The sequence below is a fragment of the Enoplosus armatus genome, chromosome 2 (assembly GCF_043641665.1).
Source record: "Enoplosus armatus isolate fEnoArm2 chromosome 2, fEnoArm2.hap1, whole genome shotgun sequence".
Lineage (NCBI taxonomy): Eukaryota > Metazoa > Chordata > Actinopteri > Centrarchiformes > Enoplosidae > Enoplosus > Enoplosus armatus.
In genome coordinates, this window is record NC_092181.1 from 18,868,909 (window position 1) to 18,890,706 (window position 21,798).

At 43.1% G+C, this 21,798-nt stretch overlaps 1 protein-coding gene across 1 annotated transcript in view; it reads right to left on the reverse strand.

Moving 5' to 3' along the window:
- bnc2 (basonuclin zinc finger protein 2) overlaps positions 1-21,798 on the reverse strand; it is a 90,554-nt gene that overhangs the window by 26,854 nt on the left and 41,902 nt on the right. The window contains exons 2-3 of the mRNA XM_070912652.1: positions 15,702-15,804; positions 13,549-13,784 (exon numbers count right to left, since the gene is read on the reverse strand). Of these exons, the coding sequence (XP_070768753.1) occupies positions 13,549-13,784; positions 15,702-15,804 (339 nt within the window). The remainder of the gene's footprint in view (positions 1-13,548; positions 13,785-15,701; positions 15,805-21,798) is intronic.

The following is a 21,798-nucleotide window of genomic DNA, read 5'->3' on the forward strand; positions in this document are numbered from 1 at the left end:
AAAGAGCACCAGGGGATAGTGTGTATCCAGCGGATAGAGAGAGAGAGACAGAGAGCAGGAGAGAGAGAGAGAGAGAGAGAGAGAGAGAGAGAGGGGAGCTTGGCACTGCTCATCTTTGAGTGATGGCAGTTCTTTAGGGTTGAGACATGGCCTCCCTTTAATCTCTCTATCCTTAGACATGAAAATGGAAGAAAAAGGCGGGGAGGAGGGTGGCTGAGGGGACCAAAGCAGAAACCTTTGCTGGGTCTTGTGCCAGATTGATTTTTACTTTATATCGCTTTTATTTTAAGGCAGACAATAAAACTCACCTACCTGCTAACACGCACACAGCGGATGGCAAAAACTGAAATGAGTTGTGACTCACAATGGACGTGGCTTTTGTCTTGACTGGTTTAGTGCCAGCACATGAATTCTTCATTGCTTTTTGAAGCATCGGCAGGGCTTGTAACAAGTATATCTGACCCCTAGCAAGTCCATCTTAAAATTACACCCATATCAAAATAGCTTTAATGACTCTCGTCCGTAAGTCTGTAACTCATATGAAATAAGGTGTAGGCCTTGTAGCCAAGAAAGGAATCTGCAAAGAAAACACGACCTCGGAGGAGTATGAGCTGAGGTGCTCACACTAATACAAGATTGCGTTATAAGTGCAACACCTGTTTCGACTTAAAAAGCAGAGGCCAGTAGCAAGATTAGCGAAACATGCCCATAAAGGGAGAAGGTGGCTGGGCCTACGCTCTGATAACAACAGACTCTGTCCTGCGTTTATTTCAAAGAGCTGAAGGAACTGATGCGGTCATAATGCTGAGGAATTCATTCCACTGCTACACGAAGGCAAACTTCCGTCACTCAGCCAGAGGAAAGTGCCTGAAACTGTCTATTTTTAGCTTTCAAATCATACTGTGTTGAAAAAAGAGATTGAGTTTGTGTTGAATATGGACCTGTAAAAACCTTTTAAAACATTAATAAATAGCAAGTTGAGTCAGAGATGTCACCACTGGCAAACAGCTTGGATTTCTGTTTTTTTCAGATTTCACCTCACTCAACAAGAAAACACATTTTCTACCCTATAATCGCTATAACTCTAAAGGTAACACTATGGGAATTTCAGTGAGTAATTACAAAGCTTTGAGACATTTTCTAGGTTCAGACCTGGGAATCTGGGAAACCAATCGAATTCCTTTCCTGAGGGACACTGGGTGTGCAGCTCGCAGTACTAAGGAGACTTGATCTAGGACTGATCCCAGGAATTTTACCACGGTAATTAGGTTTGTCAGCTTGGCAAAGTGGGAAAACGCTTTGTACCGTGTCACCTCAATGGGCTGGGTCTTTGTCAGGGATCAAGATGGAGACAGCACACCCCATGCCTAAATAGGCCGCACTGCTCGACAAAGGTGTGATTCAATGCTCAATGTGAGACACCGCAGCTGACAAAGTCATTGTCAAATTGTCAGGGCCCTTTGGCACGTTGTTCAGTGGCTTGCTGTGATTATATTGTCAGATCACTTTTGAGTCTTTACGCTGTGACAGCTGGTGGCAAAGACCTTGACAGGAAGTCAGGAGTTCAACACCTCATGCCACCAGTGGCAGTCTCCCGTTAAGCAGTTAGCAGTGGTTAGTGCTGCAACACTGGCAAATGGTGGTGTCACACACAAAACTCTGCTGCTGTTCCAAGAGCTCTGCTCTGCAACTGGCACTACATAAACACAAACATGACTGCACACACATACACACAGCCACGCGACTGTGGTCTCCCAGTAATAGCTTTGTACCTCTTGGGGCCTTGCGCTGACCGTTCCTACTCTTATCTTTGTTTATGTGGAGGGTAGATCATCATGTACGACTGTGTGTGAGTGCCTGTGCACAAACCCTTGCAACAAGGTTGTTTAAAGTGCACATGTGAGTAAGAATGCAAGTATGTGTGTGTGTGCGTGCGTGTGTGTGTGCTGGGGAGGTGATAAGGCAGTGTCTGGCACCAAAGCACCAGCTGGCACTGAGCCTTATTTCCTGAAGATGAGAGAGTAAGACTTGGTTGTGTGTGAGCGTACACACACACACACACACACACACACACACATACAGTGTAAACCACAGGTTATGTGGAGACAACACGGAGGAGAGCATGCCACAAGTACTTACTGGTGCATGTGCCTACGCCTGGATGTGCGTGTTTGTGTGTGGTTGTGTGTCCTGCATGCATGTGTCTGCTCACTGAGGTCAGTCACCTGTAGCGGTCTATTGATCTTCCCTCTTCAGAAGGCCCTGTTGTCTTTGTTGATTACTGTCTTTGCCTTACAACACACACAGATACACACACTTTCAAGGTAGGGTTGTGGGAGGCTATAACTCTGCATCTTCTACAACAAAATCCAGGAGTAGCAAAGTCTTAGCAATGCCACTTGCAGACTGAGCGGTGAGTGCTGGGAACTGATGTATCATCGAGTGTTAAACCATCATTTCTGGTGACCCTATATCATATCCTGTCTACGCCTGCGGCACTCAGCCCACAGAGAGCAGTGTGCCAGTGACAGCACGGCCTACTTGGTGGTCCCAGCACTCAGCCACTTACCCATTTAATAAGACAGTCTTTAAGAGGACGGAGCCAAGCATATGCAACGGTGCTGGTAGAGTTTTTTCTTTTTTTCCCCCACTTTTACAAGAGCCCTTTTTGTTGGAGGCCCAGGGGCTGGCATTCACCAATGCTGCATGTGTTTGTGTGTGTGTCTCTGTTAGGTATCCATTTATTATCCATTTATTACTACTATTAGTCGCCTTCTCTCTCTCTCTCTCTCTCTCTCTCTCTCTCTCTCTCCTTCACCTTAGTGAAATTCTAATAAACAATCTGGGTAGCACCATGCTGAGATGCCCTGTAATGGGCTCCTAATTAGCCACTCCAAACACAGAGAGCGGCTGCTTCACGCCTCGTTTTCTGCACTCATCTGCGCAAAACTGGATGAATTGATTCTATTTGCTCGCCACTTAATGCACTGATTGTTTATTGGCATGGCTGGGGATAAAAACAAACAAACAAACAAAAAATGTCTTTAAGCTTGCAACGCATGCTAATACTAATCACCATTAAAAACAGGCTGACCTACGACAGAATTCAACTGACTTTGTAGTATCTCTGGTCCTTCTTGGAGAAGAGCTCGGCTTTGCTTTCACACTGAGGCTTCACTCTGCTTCCCCCCTTCATCACCTCCCCCTCTCCTCAACCCCTCTGTCCACCTCTCCTCTCCTGTCTGAGGTGAAGTGAAGCCAGACCAATTGGTAGAGGAGAGGCAGTCTCTTTCTTTAGACCACAGACAGAGGAAGAGAGACAGAGAGAGAGTGAGAATGTGTGGAGGGCGGGGGCAGTCATCGCCTCCTCCTCACACCTGCATGACAGGTCATCCTGCTTAATAAAGGCACTCATGCACACAACACGCCGGAGAGAGACGAAAACGAAAGAGGAGAGAGAGAAAAAACTGACTAGGAGCATAAGCGATGAGGCTTTATAACAAGCTAGAGAGCTGGTTAGGTGTTGACTTGTTTAGAAATCAGCAAAAATATATAATAAGAGAATTTAAAATAAGGAGCCACTGAGAAGTAGCCATCCCACATTATTTTATATTCTGTGGTGAATTTCCACAGGTGTCTCAGCACTGGTGTGGGTTCACGGTGGGGTCAGTTCACCTTTTAACCACTACCACACAACATGGAGGGTACAGTACTAGCTGTGTCCTCTTTGCCAACGACACCACAATATCACGAAGAAACACAGGAAGTCAAACACAGCTGGAGCCACTGGTGAGAGACGAGACGATGATAGACACCGTGCAAAGCACAACCACAGCAGTCACCAGTGTGTGGTTCACCAGCATGTGTGTGTCTATGTGTGTGTGTGTGTGTGAGGTCCTTCAGTGTGTGTCACGCTCCTCTCCCTCCACCAGTCTGCCTAGCTCATTTCCTCCACAGGCTGCCTCCCCGCTACTTTATGAGTGAGAGCTTCTACAGCTCTCACCTCAGGACACACTTCAGTGTCTAAATGTTTCCATTTGTGGGGGAAGTGACACACATTCACTCACACCGCAGGGCGCCATACCCATAACTAACCATCTTGCATACAAGCAGCAGTGAATCATGAAAGTGATTGGTTAAAATTCTCACTCTCTATGTGTATGTGTGGGTGTATGTTTGAGCCTGTGAAGGTACAGTATGCGTGAGCTGTGCACAATTCTGGCATCTCAGTGTTATTTAGAGCGTACGTATACTTTCAACTGCTATATTAAGCATCAGTCATAACGTGGGGGAGCAGTTCAGGACATCTATGTACTGTTTCTACATGATCCGTTCCAGATTTTTACTAGTTTTTGGGAGACTTTAAACATTTCTCAGTGTTCTTTTTGTTTGAAACATTAATTTATTTTTATATTGAGAAGCACTGACCCCTGAGAATGACTGCAGTCCCAAATCACCTCTTATGCTACACTAGTGATTTCCACCATGCTCCCAAACAATTCAGTCTGACGATCAATGCAGGACTAGAATCTCTCGTGCAGATCGATACAGTGGGGTGCTGCTAGACAAACCAGTGCTACACGAGATCAACACCTTCCCCACACCGTCATTAGTGTCGCTGACCTTGAAGTAAAATTCAATTTCCCTCTGCAGCAACAAATCCCCCTAGCCCCCTGAAAAGCCACTTCAGAATTCAGAAGCCATTTCCTCCTTCCAGCGCAGGCGAGACAGGATATTATAACTTATGAAAAAGGATATATGGAGCGAGGGATGCCGACAGAAAGAGAGGGATTCTGTTTGAGGAGGTAATTATAACATGGCCCTCTTTAAAAAGTAAAGAGGGCAGAGCCTGGCAGAGGTAAATAAAAATTCCTGATAAGCAGGCTGGCAGATTTCCAGTTTCAATTAGGGTGTGAGGCTGACTATGAGAGCCTCTCATGGGGAGCTTCAGCTGCACCAGGGCGGCAGCAAGGACCTGTTGAGGGAATTCTCCCGAGACATGGACACTGGGTAAAAAGAGAAAGGCAAATGTGCAGTGAGAGAACGAGAGATCCCATTACACTGATCAGTGTAATGCATATCACATGGAGCAGGCGAGGAGGGGGGAGGAACAGGGTGTTCAGAGGGGATGAGGAGAAAGAGGGAACCCCATTAACACAGGCAGAATATTCCTTTTTATTCTAATTATGACATGCCAGTGGAACTTAGAGGGCTGAAGAAAAGCACTGATGGCCCCTTTTCTTCACTTAGATTTGGAGACACCATGAGGTGGACTGAGATAGCTGCTTTTCTCAGATATAGATTGAACGTGAATAAGGTTGTGTGTGTGTGTGTGTGTGTGTTGGGGGCCATGGGAAGAGATGCAGCTGGTGAATCAAACCAGCATCTCCGATAAAGCTGTAGGATTGGCTACGAGGCTTTGAAGTCAGGCTTATCATGGGGATTTGAGAGGGAAATGGGTAAGAAGGTGGCGCTCATATACTGTGTGTGTGTGTGTGTGTGTGTGTGTGTGTGTGTGTGTGTGTGTGTGTGTGTGTGTGTGTGTGTGTGTGTGTTTGTGTGTGTGTACCCTAGCACAGTGAAGTTTGATCAAACCCCTACTAGGATCCCATGGGAGCCCCCAGACCTGACTGTGTATGTTAAACATATCATTTTCACTTCCCATGTTTGCCCTGCACAGCATGCTAACTCCCCAATCAGATTTTATTAGAGCACCCCCTACACATACACACACACACACACACACACACACACACACACGTCTCTCACTCCCATACGTTTTGGCGTTGAATATTCATGATCTTTAAATTTGACCAGATATGGGGTCACTCATCCTACGTTAAAATAACATTTTGAAATATACATGTGGCCACCAAGCATGTAATGGATGCATTAAAGGGATTTCCAAATGTGGTGTAATTACTTAAGTGTCTCTCGAGAAGAAATTGCCGTGTGTATTGGCTCTTTATCAGATTCTGTGATCCAGCATCCATGATCCTAGACTGCAGTATATGAACTGCTACTACAGGCCTGCTCTGCATGTTATAAAATCAGGTCAAAAAATGTATACTGTGTGTATATGTTTGTGTGTGTGCAGTTACTAAAAACCCAGGTCATACTAAACATTTTTGAGGCAAAGACGGTAAAGGGTTGAACCACAGCGAGTGTTTGAGAGAGAGAGAGAGAGAGAGAGAGAGAGAGAGAGAGAGAGAGAGAGAGAGAGAAGGAGAAGAGGAGGACATCACAGTGTTGAGATTGTTGCCGTAGCAATGGTCTCACTTTGAAACAGTTCATAACAGTTAAGACCAGAGTACACACCCTGAGAAAACATCCTTAATTCTCTGCAGGAGACATGGAAGTGACAGTGAAGAGGTGACAGAGGAGGCGGCAGTAGAAGTATTAGACAAGTCGAGCTGTGAGAGGATGAACACAAAATATAAAGAAGGGACTGATGACATTAAAACAGTATGATTGAAAGATGTGAATGCATGACACACAAACACAAGGGTATTATCATGCACTAGCAGCTACAGCATTCACTTCTGTCTTGTCTGTGCAGTCCTGATATTACCAAAACACCTTGAAAGCTATCTTACAAAAAGGATCAGTAACAGTCAGTCAGTCAAACTTCACCTCCGGCCTCTGGATAGCCAAAGAAATACACAGAAGAACAAATGCACTTCTACTTATCAAAGAGAAATCTCCCAAAATACACTTCAACACATGGAGATTTAGAGCAATGAAAAAAAAATAATTTCACTTTCTCTCTTTGGGAGCTATTTTCTTCTCAACCTCCACTTGATCACATGTGCAAAAGTATTATAAGTGTGTAAAACCAAATGGACAAACTGGTTTCATACCATTATTTATCACTATTTTCTCTCTCAATTTCAAACTTGCAGCAGCTTGTGAGGCCTTCTCGAACCTATGGTAAAATTCAGACTACCTTCCAAATCCAATATAAGGGGAATTATTTCCCAAATTCCTGCATACAATGTAACCTGCTCATAACCTTGCCTCTCCAGCTTGAATTCATTTGAGGCTCGGGTTCAGGATTCAAAAGTGAGGGACTGAGGATTTGGCATGGGCAGGACTTGTGTAAGGGGCTGGCTGTGAGCTTTGCAAGCTGTGAGAAAAGTGACAGTGAAGAGGCTTACGCTTCCTGCAAACATTACATGATTATTACATTGTTTATTATGACATAATGCATGCTGGATTTAATATTTCTTGTTGATAAAGCAGCTGTTTTTTTAATATGAAGCTGGTTATGTTATCAAATGGTAAGGTTTTAATGCCTTGCTGATAATGCTCGTCTCCCTCTCTCTGACTGAGCCTCTAATCTGAGATCACATCCTTTTATCTCTGGCTTACTTAGAAGTGAGCGATTGAGAATAAGAAAGGAGCAGACACCCTTAAGAGCACTAGGCAGGACAAGTGTGTGTGTGTGTGGGTGTGCGTGTGTGTGCGCGTGTGTGTGTGCAGGGGGGGGTAAGAATCACCTTGATTCAGTACACCGGCCCTCTTTGAAGTGCTTGGAGCCCAGCACGGCCAGCACAGAGCCAACCGTAAGCCTTCCAGCAAAAATCGAGCCTGACCTCCCCACCAAATCATAACCATATGAACGTAAGAATTTCCACCTTAGGAGAATGCTCTCTCCCCCGTCCATCTCCCAGGGTGAGGCATTAAGTAGTGATAACAGAAAACAGGTTCTGAGAGAAGGGAGGTGATAGAGGGTGGAGAGGAGGAGAGGAGGACAGGAGGAAAATAGGGGTTACAAGTGTGCCGTATGGAGGAGATTGGAGAAGGGGATTGTGTCCAAAAAATGTTGTTGCACGGAGCCTGACTACCTAAAATGGAAGTTTCTCAGGCGAGGATCAAGAGATATGGTGCCCTTCACAGTTGACAGAGTGAGAGACAGAAAACGGAGAGGGGGAGTGCAGTGAGAGGGAGGGAAGGCAAAAAAAGAAAGAAAGAAATTTTGAAATGTGACTCTAACTCAATAAATACCTTTCTAAACCACTATAGAGAAGCCGAGAGGTACCTTTACTAAGGCCTCAGGACCCACCTGCAACTGGAAATGGTTTCCTGTCTTACACGAACGCTGTTGCACCCTAATCCATGTAATTACATCTCATATTCCACATGTGTAAGTACACATGTACAACATTACAGTCACAAGTTGTTGTTTTTTTTAAATAAGAGCACAGCCCTCCTGCGGCCCTCCAACACTGGGAAGGAAAATAACTACCTCCAGTGTTTGTGCTCATTAGAGAAACAATATATTTACCAAATAAGTAGATAAATAACCAGATATTTAAGGAGATTATTTCACTGCATTAATAGCTTTAAACACACCCTCATGCCCAGGCGTCTGCCACTGAAACAAAGCCTTTGCTGGAGGGCCACTCGGGCAGACGAGTGTGATTTTGTGGCTGTGTGTGCGCCTGATAGTTTGAATAAGCATTCCTCCGAGTGTGTGTGCAATTAGGGTTAAGGCTGTTTGTGTGTGTACAGTGTGTGTGTGTGTGTGTGTGTGTGTGTGTGTGTGTGTGTGTGTGTGTGTGTGTGTGTGTGTGTGTGGTTCCGTGGCGGTGGTGGAGGTTGTTAGCGGTTCCATCTGGGTCTCCTGGAAGCCGTGTGGAGTCAGGAAAACCACATCTCATAAATGTGGAGGCAGCCCAATGTTCTACAAGGACAGAACATTACTGAGAATGTCGCTCAGGAAAACCCTGGGCTTTGGCCCACATGTTGGCTGCAAACACTGTATCTCTCTCTCTCTCTTTCTCTTTCCACTCATTCTCTCTCTCTCTCTCTACTTATTTTTCACTTGGTAAGGGATAAGAAAGAGGAAGACAAAATAGACAGTGTGGAGTGTGGGAGACAGAGGCAGAGACAGGGAGAGAGAAGCCAGTACTGATAGCAATTCCATCTGTCTGTATCGAACAGAGGAGTGAGCAGTGACAGGCTGCGGGATGGGGTGGAGTTGGTTTGATGGGGGGGGGGGGGGGGCATCTGCTGCACATTGGCTGTGGGTCTGTCTGGTAACAACCATGGGAGAGGAGAGAGGGATGAGTAGAGGGGAGGGAGGGAGAAATGGAGTGGAGAAGGTAAAAGTTCTGCCAAAGTGAAGGGCAAGGAATTCTGGCAATGAATAAATGTGTCTGTGTTGTTCACATGATGCCGTGGATTGAACTTGAAGTCAGGGGGAATAGGGGAGGAATAGCAGAAAAATAAAGCAACGTAAAGGGTAGAAAAAAATATTACCCACAGAGCACATAACTTTCAGTCGTCACCTTACAGCTTTAGTTTAGGTGATTTTCAGTAGTCTCTCTATAGTCTCTCTCAGACTCGCAAACTCTATGGAAACCTGTAGATAATGTTGAAAAATGCAAGGCTGTTTTACTGTGAACATAAAATGACATTTCAAGGTAACAAGGTGTCAGCAGCCAAATGCTACTTTCTGCTACTGGTTAGTTTTTTGTTTTTATGTATACAGATTTAATATGATTTAGTTAATGTATAGTATGTGCGTGCCTTTTTTTTTCAAGGTCTGACAAAATTGAAAATTTGCCGTCAACTATTGAACAATTTTACACATATTAAAATGAATGGAGAGCTGTGATAAATTGACCAAGCAAAAAGAGCAGCAGATCCCTAACAAAAGTGATCCAACCAACAAAATCTTTTTTTCTTTTCTTTATTTCTTTATTTCTTTTTACAGTTTTCAGGGTAATCTACTTTTGGAATATTTCAATATTGTCAGCTAGTAGTAAGGGACATTATAAAGATCATTAAATCACATTTAAACTCTTGAAAATATGATGACATGTAGTTTTTTTCTTCTGGTTTGTCTGGCATCAAGAACGTGTTTATTAGGAACTTAAATACATCGCACTCCTTAAGTTATTGTTTGCGTTAACACATAAATCTGCACGCATACATTTGTATATTGAGGTACTGTAGCAACTGACAGTGCGGATTCTGAAGTGTGTTGATAACAGAGCGGTTTTGTGGACTGAAGGTCAGGCAATGGTTTATAGAAGGATGAAACAAGAGAGGGAGAGAAAGACAATCATTCATTTTAATGGTTATTGATGTCATGTATAATTCCTCTCCTTTACAAATCAAAATTCCAACCACTAGATAAGCCATCGAGCTTTTAATAATATCGATTAATTTCTTCAGTTTAAGGAGCCTATTACAAAGGTAAATTGCAGAGTGTACGCATATTTAGTCACACCTCCACGATGTATTCATTTTGTTGTGCCGTGAATGGCAGAGAGGACGGCAAAGTTTATCCCGGGTCTTGGCATAAATTTATTCCTTCTGTAAATTAGAACTAAAAAACTATGGTGACATATTTGTTAGATTACTTTATCGTGGAGACTATGAGTTTATTCTGCAGGATAATCTAAGATGGATTACAGTGGCGATAATGATGATACACTAAATGTGGAAATGTCAACTTGAGCAGTAAGCAGGGTGGTGATGAGACAACACTGATGCTTCTGATGTGAATGAACAAAACACGACTGTTGAACATTTTCGCTTTTCTTGTATATCAATGTGCACGTAAGGTATGCAAGTGTTGGCTCACTCCTGCTGTGTGTGCTGAAATAGAGCAGGTGGTATCCTGAATATTCTCATCGGGGGAGAATCAAATCAGACGCACGTGTCATCCATAGACTGAAGCACTTACAGACGCAAAACACACTCTCAAAATCACAGTGAACACAACTAAAGACAAAGTTGGTTTGTGTGCAGCTGTGTGATTTACACTTGAGGAACATAAATGATGATAAGAAATAGGCTGCGGACAATTAAAGGTGACTCAGATGGGAGGCAGGTCAGAGGGTGCCACAAACACTGGCACTCACTTCACTAAATGAAAGCACTAACAATAGAAAGGAATCATGAAGAGGGTGTAATGCATGAATACATGATTTCGACCAATGAAAGAGACCACTGTTTCTAACATGACTACTCCGAAGGCCTCCTTGAAATTAGTGTCACAAATAGAGAGGGGATGTGTTAGAATACTGATGCCAAACTGCGTCTGTGTTTTCAAGGTTTTTCCTCTATGTGTTTGGTCGAATATAAGTGTGTGTGTGTGTGTGTGTGTGTGTGTGTGTGTGTTTTCCTTCCTCCTGCGCTGCATACATTCAGTGGTCAGGCATCAGAGGAGCTGCAGGTATACTCTGTCAGCTCAGTGTCCTGAGTTCTCTGGCGCATCACTGACACACATACACACTGACACCCAGCAAACACAATGCACCAAACACACACACTCATTTATTTATTTTTTTTCTCAATCTAAATATTCCATGTTATTGTTACACATTGTGACATACAAGCAGAGAAAGGGTAAGAGGTAGATGAATATAGGGGAGAAAAAGCGATGTTTTTAAGTACATACCAACTAAAACTCTCCAACAAAATGTGAAATGTATGGCAAAGAGAGGCTTCATTAGACCATAATGCAGAAATAGTGGATGGATTTGCTGGATAATTATGGTGACTTATAGCATATCTCATTAAAAAAGAAATTAGCATGATTACTCCTGTGGCCCAAACACTTTTATTCAAATCCTAAATCAGTACAAGCAAGCGTTTGAAAGCCTGACTGCTAAGATCACGGTGAAGTAATTTATCATCAAATAATGTCCCCTGACATCAATATCAAAAAGACAACTTATTACCTATCATCTGCAATACTGTTCTCCTCATTTTATCTCTTATTTAGCGCGGCATAGTGGTGGGGAACACACCCCTGACACAAAGCGTTGCCCGGAGGCTCGGGGAAGATGATTGAATTTCATAGCTACTTACAGGCTAATAGGGCCGCACAATGACTACTTACTGTCCTTAAGTGACTGGCTGCTTCTCCGCGGTCGCGGCCTCTTTGAAGCCCTTCTGAGGAGATCTAGAGGATTTAGCCAGTAGCGTGACATGAGGCTGAGCAGTTGAGCAACGGTGCTCCCACCAGCTGACTATTAGAACCAGCTGATATAAACACAGAGGCTTCGACTATGGGAGCCACAGCGCTCCAATGGTTTCTCAAAACAAGGCTTTCTCACACCGCAGATTTGGAGCGTTTAGTTAAGTTTCTCAGGGAAAATATTCAGATCAATTGGTGTTTTTTAGAGCTGGAGCAGTTGGTCGATGAATCAATTAGACAAAGATTTGATGAACTTTGATCATTTTGATTAATTGATTAATCATTTCAGTTGTTTCGTGAAGCATATATGGCAAATATCCTCTGCAGGTTTTCTGCTTGTGTTTGTTTCATATGATTTTAAATTTAATGTTTTTGGGGGTTTTGGACTCGTGGTGAGACAAAAACAAGACATTTGAAGATGTCACCTTGGGTTCGCAGGCTTCTTTTTTTTTCATTTATTCGACAAAAATATTAATCAATTAAGCAAAAAGATACTAAACTGATTTATTGATAATGAAAATAATTGTTGATTTTTTCCAATTAGAAAATACCTTAAATTTAAGAATATAACAAGCCATGCTAATATTACTGAATTAGGAATATAATTTTGGAGAAAATTATATTTTATAATATTTCTTTCATTTCTGTCATATATTTTTATTTACAGTCTCTAAAATACGCACACAAAATCTTTGATTTTAAATTGTAAACCCAAGCCAGCATATATTTACTATATAACTTTATTTGTGTGTGTGTGTGTGTGTGTGTGTGTGTGTGTGTGTGTGTGTGTGTGTGTGTTCTTAAAGACTTTAAGAGAAAGGGACTGGATCTGCGAGCGCTTTACTCACAGAAGCTGTTTCCACATACAAACCACCCTCTCCTCACCATGCTGTTCCACTTATACTGTTGGAACACTAAACCATATACGCATACAGATAAGCACATGTGCACACAACACACACATACAGAGGCACATATACCCACACAACACGGAGCTAACCACATGCACATGTTCACTTGCTCTTAACTAATTCATTCAGGAACACTTTGGTTTGGGTTTCAACACCAAAAACCTCCGTACCTTTGATTGAGAAATGTGTCTGACTGCAATTATATGGGAGGGGGTGGTGGAGGGAAGGATGGATGGAGAGAGGAAACGCACTACAGTGGTTTTATAGTTTGCTGGCGTGACATTTTTCTCCACTTTTTTTTTATATCCCCTTCCTTTTTCCAGCAGAGGGGCATAGTGTTGACAGGGCAAGAACAGGGGGCAGACTGAAGTAGAAGTAACAGTAGGGAAAATGTGAAGAAAATGGATGGGCAATGGGACTGAAGTGGCCTAGATTGTCACTACTCTGCTTTTGATCAATACCTCTCAAAATAACTGCAATGCCGGAGAAATTTGTAGATACACTTGGTGAGAAAGTAATGATAGTGATCGCTGCAGACAAATCACCTGAAATTGCAGGCAAATATAAAAGCGTGTGCAGGGATGCATTTGTGTGTAAGCACAGAGTAAGTACCGCTAATACTTGCTCTTGACATTTACGCTAAGTCCATATGATGCTTTACATGTGTTTGGCGCTGCAGCATGCGTGTTGGTCACTGACCTGCAGTATGTAGCCCCTGACGTAGTCTCGGAGGGTCCAGCCCAGGCCGTGCAGGATGTGCAGCACCTCTTCCTGCTTCAGTACGGAGAAGAGGCGGTCGAGGAGGATCTTGAGCCTGACAGGTACGGCCTGGGTGCCGTACAGCATCAGGCTGCTGATGTCAAACACCACATTGGACTGAACGATCTCCACCTGGGTCGGGTGGTACAGGTGCTGGGTGCTGAGCTTGTCCAGAGCTGCGTGGATGAACCGGGTGACGAGGGGAGAAGGAAAGAAAATGCACACACACACACAGAGGCATGGTTAATGACTATCAAGTTTCTCTCTCATCTCAAATCTTCCCTCGGAGGCTACTGCACGGTCAGCACTAGCTGATAATAACATATCTATCAGATAAAAGCAGTGACATTAATGTAATTATCTGCCATTCCTTCCATTTAATCTTATCTCTCGCTCTTTCACATTTACGCTGCCCTTGCATCTCCGTTTTTATTTGCCTCCTCTGTCTCCATCTCGACCCAAACCTGCATTACATCCACCCTGTTTTGTCTTAATTCTTTCTGCTTGTGGCTGGCCTTGCATTTCTTATGGCATTACTTTATATCTGCCTTATTTATACTTAATCAGGTATGTGCTCAAATGGTTAATGTACTATGTAGTCAAGGATGTAGGTTTGGTTTCAGAAGTGGGGGCACAATAAAGTCAAAGGTTCATCAACCAAAAAAAGTTCTATATTTATATATATTGTTGTCAATCTACAGTCTGTAGCCAATAGCATATACAATTGGTTATGAGGCTTTTCATAATAATGGCAGTATAACGACAATGAAAAATAGAAATGCTATGGAAATTACTGCATTATTAATGCACTGACCCCACTCAAAATCATGGTAACATTGACAGAGACCTGAAACTGTGTGATAAATGAAAAAGAACTGTCCTTTACTCCATTGTCTTTGATTGATTAGGAAAATACAGCAACATAGATAAAAAAAACAACATTTTCTTTACCCAGAGGAGGTGGAAGTACTTTGCTCAGCACTGTAGTATCTGCAGTGTCTCTTATAGGCTGCTTACAGCCACAACAAACTTCAGCAATAGGATAGAGTAGACTGTATGTCACCTGAGTGGCGAAACTCAGGGCAAGAAAGTCCTCCGATGGCTGCAGCCCGAAAAGCTTAATTATGAGCGCAAGGTGGGCTTTGTTATTGCCGCCTCTTTCACAACCTCAGTCACCTCTTTCTCCTCTCTGGCTGTCTGGGCGACACCTGGTCGACTCTCTCTTTCTTCCTCCCTCTCTCTTCTCTCCCTCTCTCTCTCCCCCTCCCTCCCTCTCTTTCCCTGCCTGTCTGGGTGACACCTGGTTGGGTCTCTCTCTGATCCTGAGATGGCTTTTTCCTGCTGACGAGGTCTTTGCCTGACAACACAGCACAGCCAGACACGAACATAATAAAAAATGAAGAACTACTTGTCAGAGTCCCTGCCAATGCCGACATGAAATGAAAAGTGGGGGAGAGGAGAGATGGGTGTCTGACAGTTCAGAGGGAGAGATTAAAAAATAGTCAATGGGGTCCTGTGCGATCCGCTGAAGGGCCCATGGCCCGCTCTTGTGCGGACGCAAGCCAAACAGGTGTTTTCTTTTTTCTTTCTCCCCTCCTCCTTCTCTTTGTACTTTCTTGCCTCCTCTCCCTTTTTTTTTTATACCCGCGTGAAAAACTCATAACGTGTGGTCTCACGCTCTATCTGTCTTGTGGTTGTGTTTTTTTTCTTTTTTTTCTTTTGATCAAAGGTGCAAAAACTTGTAAGCTACAGAAAAATACAGAAGCAAACAAAAACAACAAAGTTATGGAAAATAAGTAAAAACATTTGGATTTTAGTACATTCACAACCACAGACAGAGAGAAGCCACTATCTGCGGTAAATAAAAAATAATACAAAACACACCAGAATTGGGAAATATGTGAGATACATTCATGCTGCTGGCATCTGTGTTAATTTTCTATACTCAGTAGAGAGAACAGATATCTAGTTCAGGACCTCTATTCTCTCTACAGCAAGATGAGGTAGTTTTATTAGGATCAGTAACTAAGTTCATATTTATTTATACCATATTTAGATACACCCATCATCACCCTAATAATTAACTTGCTTACCGTGAGCTACCCAGCCATGTTTGCACTGGTCACATGTTCGTAGGTGAATCTTCCCTGGCTGGAAACACTCACATGTGCAGTTCACCAGTGTGCAGCGAATGGCCTGCAGAGACACAGAAACAGAGAAATCCACGTCAATCACAGCTTGAGTAAGAAGGAGAGCAGAGATTGAGAAACAGCAGTCATAAAATAGCCGTCAGAAGTAAGAGGCAGGGGGACAAATTATTACATAGACTGTTGCAGAACAGCAAATCCCTAAAACTCATCGCTCACTGAACGTAATACAGTGTCCAAACTGTTACTCGAAAGTCTGACAATAGTGATACAAAACATAGCAGTTGCAGCCACTGCCAACAAGAATAACTCTCAGCAACTAGTGTTTCATTCCAACGTGTGAATCTGCTTCTCCATACGGTAATTTCCCAGAGTTCATGTGAACCGACAAAGGACTTCCCTTCCTGAAAACACAGTAATGTAACTTGTTTTGACTGAGGCTCCATTACTCAACACTGGAGCTGCACTTAGTCTGACCCCGGAAAGCTTTTAGTAGTGAGAGGTTAAGTGTCCAGACTTGACGAGGGCAACTCAGTACAGCACAATGCATCGTCTGCTGAGGCTTAAGCATTCACAAAGGGCTGTTAAAAACCCTTAACAAAAATTCAGGTACTTTTTTGCAGGAGGTTATTTGATCCTCTAAGATGTTTCACGTTCTTCAAACAAGAAAGAGATTGTACGGCATGGAGAAAATGTATGATATACACAGAAATCCACACAGATGAATACAGCTTCATCATCCAAATGAGTGCAGCAGCTGGGAGCCATAAATTTGACACTGACGTGGAGAAACAATAGGAATAAAAGGAGTGAAAAGAGAAAAAGAAATTAGTAACATGAATCTTAATAAGCATTGGCAGGTCTTTGTTTATCAGACATTTTTTTTTACATTATCAAGATGAATTGGTGAATAAAGATAGTAACGCTTCTGCAACCTAAACTGCCTAAAGGGAATCTACAGCTGTGGGAGGATTGGTGTGCAGCAAACCTTGCTTATGGAGAAAAAAAAAAAATCTTGGAACTGTTTCACTCTTAAAACACATCTTTTCTTAAATCAAATATTGTATTTCCTTAACATTAGCATGTAATCCAAATATGTTGGCTGCTGATGTAAGAATAAAAAAAACTAATAACTTGGCATAATAAACAGCAAATCCACATGATGAGTATAATGTACTTTACATTTGGCACATATGGTGTTGAGTCAGTGGTGAATGACTGAAGGGTTTTCCTATGTGTTAATTCTTTAGGCTGTATCACTAAATCACTAAAATTACAGAGCAAACATTTCAGGAATGCTTGAGGCAGGAAATTGGGTGTAGTGTACAAGCTGGCTGCTGTGAATAGCTGCCTATTTATTTTGACAGGAACTTCTTAAGTTTATCACTCAGCAAATTCAGTTCTGAGGAAAGTTGTCAGATCAAAATGTGATGGCGTTATCGGTGGAGATACATGGGGTGTCTGTCAGAGACAAGACGAGGAAGACAGTGACAAAGAAACTGCTTGTCCTTACACCAAAGCTCAATTATCAGAGCCTGAAACTTTATGAATTTACAAGCTGCACTAAACATGCTATCTCATATTGTGTGTTATTCTAATAAGGCAATGGTGTGACAATGATGTGACACAGACAAATGCACGTGCACACAAAGGGTCGTAGGTTGGAGTCCATGTCTGCACCAACAACCTATATTTCACAATGTCAAAAGCAGTCAATCAGCACTTCCAGATAGAAAAGGTTCAGCAGCACAGATCAGCCTTACGTCACATAACTGAGGTCATTGCATGATCAGTAATGACAGAACATTTCTGCTCTTTACTTATGTGCACACACCAGACCACCAGTATTGACCCAAGTGCACATGCTGGTGTTTAACCGCAGCACATAACATAACCTAGTCGGTGGATTAGACCAATATCCTGTAATTCGGGATATAAAACTCAGCTCACTCATAATCTACTAAGGGACCATAAAATCTATCAGAATCCCCCCTTGCTCACCCCAAGGTGTTGTAAACCAGATTAGTAACTGGAGGTGTCAAAGTGAACATGGGCTAATCCAAGATTAAACACAAAATTACACCACTTCTAACCGTGTCACCTCACTGTTTGACACCGAACGAGACAGGAGACAGAGATTATTTGACTTTACACCATTTTTAAGCTCTCCAGGTGCAGGCACGGCAATCCTCACAGTGTGTGAGGATTATACGCCATGTGTCAGTTAGAGTGTACATACATTATGCACCGAGCTGACGTTCTTATTCAGAGCATCGTGCAGTAAGTGAGTTCTCCTCAAGGACACTTGTGCAGCAGACATGGCTGTTCTTGAACGTTCATTGGCCATGGCTAGGGTCAAAGCCTTTCAGATACAAGATAGACTCAGAAAGTCTACTCTGCTGACCTGTCTTTGAAGCAACATCTGTGTTCATAAAGCTGGTTTTATAATGCTGTTCACATTCACATGCAGTTTCCTACTAAATGTTGTCAGGTGGTAAGATACCCACAACCTGGCCTACAATTGTGTCAGCAGACCTAAATTCATGATTAAGGATGCATCTTTAATATATTCTTCTCCAATTTTAATCTATAGTTGTTTTAACTTAAATTAACACTGAAACAACAATGACACTGAATTGACAGAAAACATTACAAAATCACTGGTTCCAGCTTCTCAAATGTGAATAGTTGCTATTTGTAGGCCGTTGGTTGGAAAAGAGATGCAATATTTTGCAATATGAAGACTTCACTTTCGGCTCTGGGAAACTGCAATGGACATAGAAATAGACCAGAAACAGTTAGTCTATTAAATGTGAAAATAATAAGCAGATTAAATGAAAGTAAAAATAATGCCCTAATCATGTTGCACACTGCCCACTTTTGTCCACTTCTTTGTCTGTCATCCCACCTTAAATGTTTTTATTCCACATCAGAAGATTTTCCCTTTTATATAACTCTCTTTGCATAAAGATTTCTGCAAACTCTAATTTAGAGTACCCAAATTTAGCACAGTGATGTCACACAACACAACCCTTTTCTAATTGCCTCTCCGTGCGGCAGCGCTAGCAGCAACAGACGGAAATAAACAATTGGAAATATCAAATGCACCTCTGCTGTTTACGAGCTGGGGTCTGACAGCTGACAAGATAGTTAAGGGGCGTCTAATACGGCAATTAGAGCGTGCCACTGTCTGCGAGGCTGCTGCTGTGACAAGGCGCCCTCTAATCACTGACTTATTACGCTGGCTAGCAGCACCTCTCATATCTGGCCCATTAAGCAGACAGCAGCATTAAGAAGCATTAAAGCAGCAAGCGCCCTCAACTGAGGAGGCACTGACGGGAGAAAAGGGAAGGGAGGAGACGTACTGTGCCTGTTATTTATTTGGTTTAATTTGTGCATTGTTCCACATTCAGTTCGGAACGTGTAAGAGAAGAGTAACACAGGAGATGTTTGTGATATGACTGCGTCAAAATTGATCATACGCAATAAAATGAAAGATTGCAGACTGATTACAGAGTTTTTAAGGGAGGCAGCAGACGGATGTGTCATGGATGGCCATCAAAAACAACATCATCAGGGATGTGAGTTCGTCTGCGTGTGTGGCTTGTCAGAGGAAACAAGAAAGACAAAGTTATAAAGACTTCTTCTCATGATTCTCACGTACTCAAATCTCTGCTTCCGTGGCCAACACGGATCTGGGGTGCATTTGGCCGTGGTTTAACCTGTGTCTGGCCTGGGCTGGGTCAGGGACAAGCTTGGGCCCAGATCCCACCGCTCCACTCGCACATATTTGTCACAGCAGGCCGGGGGAGGAGGCTGTGTTATCTGAGGCCCGGCCAGATACACAGCGTTAGTCACTGCACTAGCGTCTCGCCAGGGTTTCCTCTTTGGCTCGCAACTAAAGAGGACGACGGTGAGGAAAAGGACACAGGGGTGTGTGTGAGACTTCGTAAATCACTAGAAAAATGAGCGGCCAGAAAGTGAAAAGCTGTTAGCAAGTGAAGAAATCCCACAATGCTGTAGCAATTAGACCCAGACAACAGTCAACACTCTCTCACAGCTGCCGTGTTACCGCTATGGTCAACAACTTAACCTAGCTGTGTTCAGAAAGCATCATTTTCAGCCCTTATCTGGCTCAAGTGTGTGTGTCTCACTGCTGGGTTTTGTTTAGCTGGAGGCTTGATGTTTCATGGATGTTTTGCTTGGCTCGCAGTCCCTGTCCCAGCCCAATTGTATAAACACTGACAGTCAGCGATGGCCAGCATCAGACCGGGAAGGACTCTCAATTAAAAGACTGTTAGTGGGACAGATGGACTGAAGCAATGCAGGAAAGAGGAGCTGCAGAACAAGATGGCTTCAGCCTGGACTCTTGTAGTTAGGTCCAAGTGGATTTCAAGCAGACTGGGAAAGCCAGGCTACATGGCCCGGGATCAATACCGATGCATGCAAATGGGTCCAACCCTAAACCATGCAGCATATGTAGAGATCAACACAGACAGTGCCTTGGCTAATACAAGTCTTATGAAACCATTGAACTGATGGTGATCCTAAACTAATATCCTGTACAACTGTATTACTAGCCTGTCATTTTTCAAGGTTGACGTTGTAACCATATGCCACCGAAAACACCACTAAAACACCACTAGTCCCTTTCAGCCTCTCTGTATCCTGTCTTGACAGCGTACAATTGAAAGCCAACCCAGACAGCTGCTGGATGCTGGGTGGGTATTGTTCCTCCTGACTTTAATTGAAACCTTTACCATGTTCGACACACAGCCACAGACCACATTTCTTGTTTGGTGAGTTAAGCAAAGCCGAGATTTAAATGAAAACCCTGTGTGTACGTGCGCAGATCTGTGCATGTGTGTGCCTCATCTTTGCAGCAGCAGCTTCGGATTTAAATTTGTCTCTGCTTAGGGTCACTGTAAAACACTGGGAGCATCTTGTCCTCTCTTCCACCCACAAGATATTATCTCATCCATGAGTTAGCTGCTGAAATGCTGTCAATTTCCTGCCAGAAATGTGCAGCCAACGTGTGTAGGAAAAGAGGCACAGCAGCTTTGCGTGTCATAAACTGGGTCCTGGCTCCGTCAGACAGATCAGGACTTCACAGTGTCCATATTGGAAACAGGTGACAAATAAAACACGCTGAATAAAGAAAGTCTTTGTAGTCAGACACAGCACGCCACAAAATACAGGGGAGCAAATACCTCATGCCAAGGCTAATTTTTGCTTGTTTGATTTTGTACATTGGATTTGACTTGAAACAGAGCTTTCTTGCCTTACAAAGTGGTACAAAATAAACAACAATTAATCACTTGTGCGCTGGCTTCAGTGTAAAACCGTTAAACTGTACAAACTGTAGTCGACAGAAAAGGCTTGTCTCTTCCCTCTGAAATCCCCACAGTGTAAGGCCCGTCCTCCATGTCAGTTCTGGTTTTGAGCCCAGCGGCTGGCAGTCGCAGAGCCAGAGGTCCCTGTCCTTTGTGCAGCTGTGCATCTGGGCTTTGACACGGGGCAGAGCGACCAGAGCTATGCTAATGGGAACCAAATGGGGCGTGAGTCCCCGGTGGATTACAGAAGGAGAAGAGAAGCATGTGTTTTCATGTATTCATGTGGAGACCTGGGACCCCTCTCTTTTCTTCCTTTCTTTCCCCCCCTTCTTTAGGTCGAACAAATGGAAGCAGTCATGTCTGTTGTTTGCACGCACCCTTAATTAATGCTCTTTGTGACTTGACAGATTCTGAGATTCATTGTCAATCAGTGAATGTAACTCAAATCTGATGAAATGTATACAAAAAGCTATTGCAGTGTTTAGATTTAGCCCTTTTTAAAGGCATGTTAGTAACTTACTGTGAACCACTTAGACTAAAGTTGAAAGGGGCCAAATTTGAAAATGCAGTTTGGAAATGAAGTGTGCAAGGTAAATAAACATTTAACAAAGACTGGGGAACAATAAAATTCATCAGTGAACATCTGACACATAAATTTCAGATGTTTGGCAGTGCCTCTCAGTCTTGTTGCGCTTTGCTTTCACCTGCTG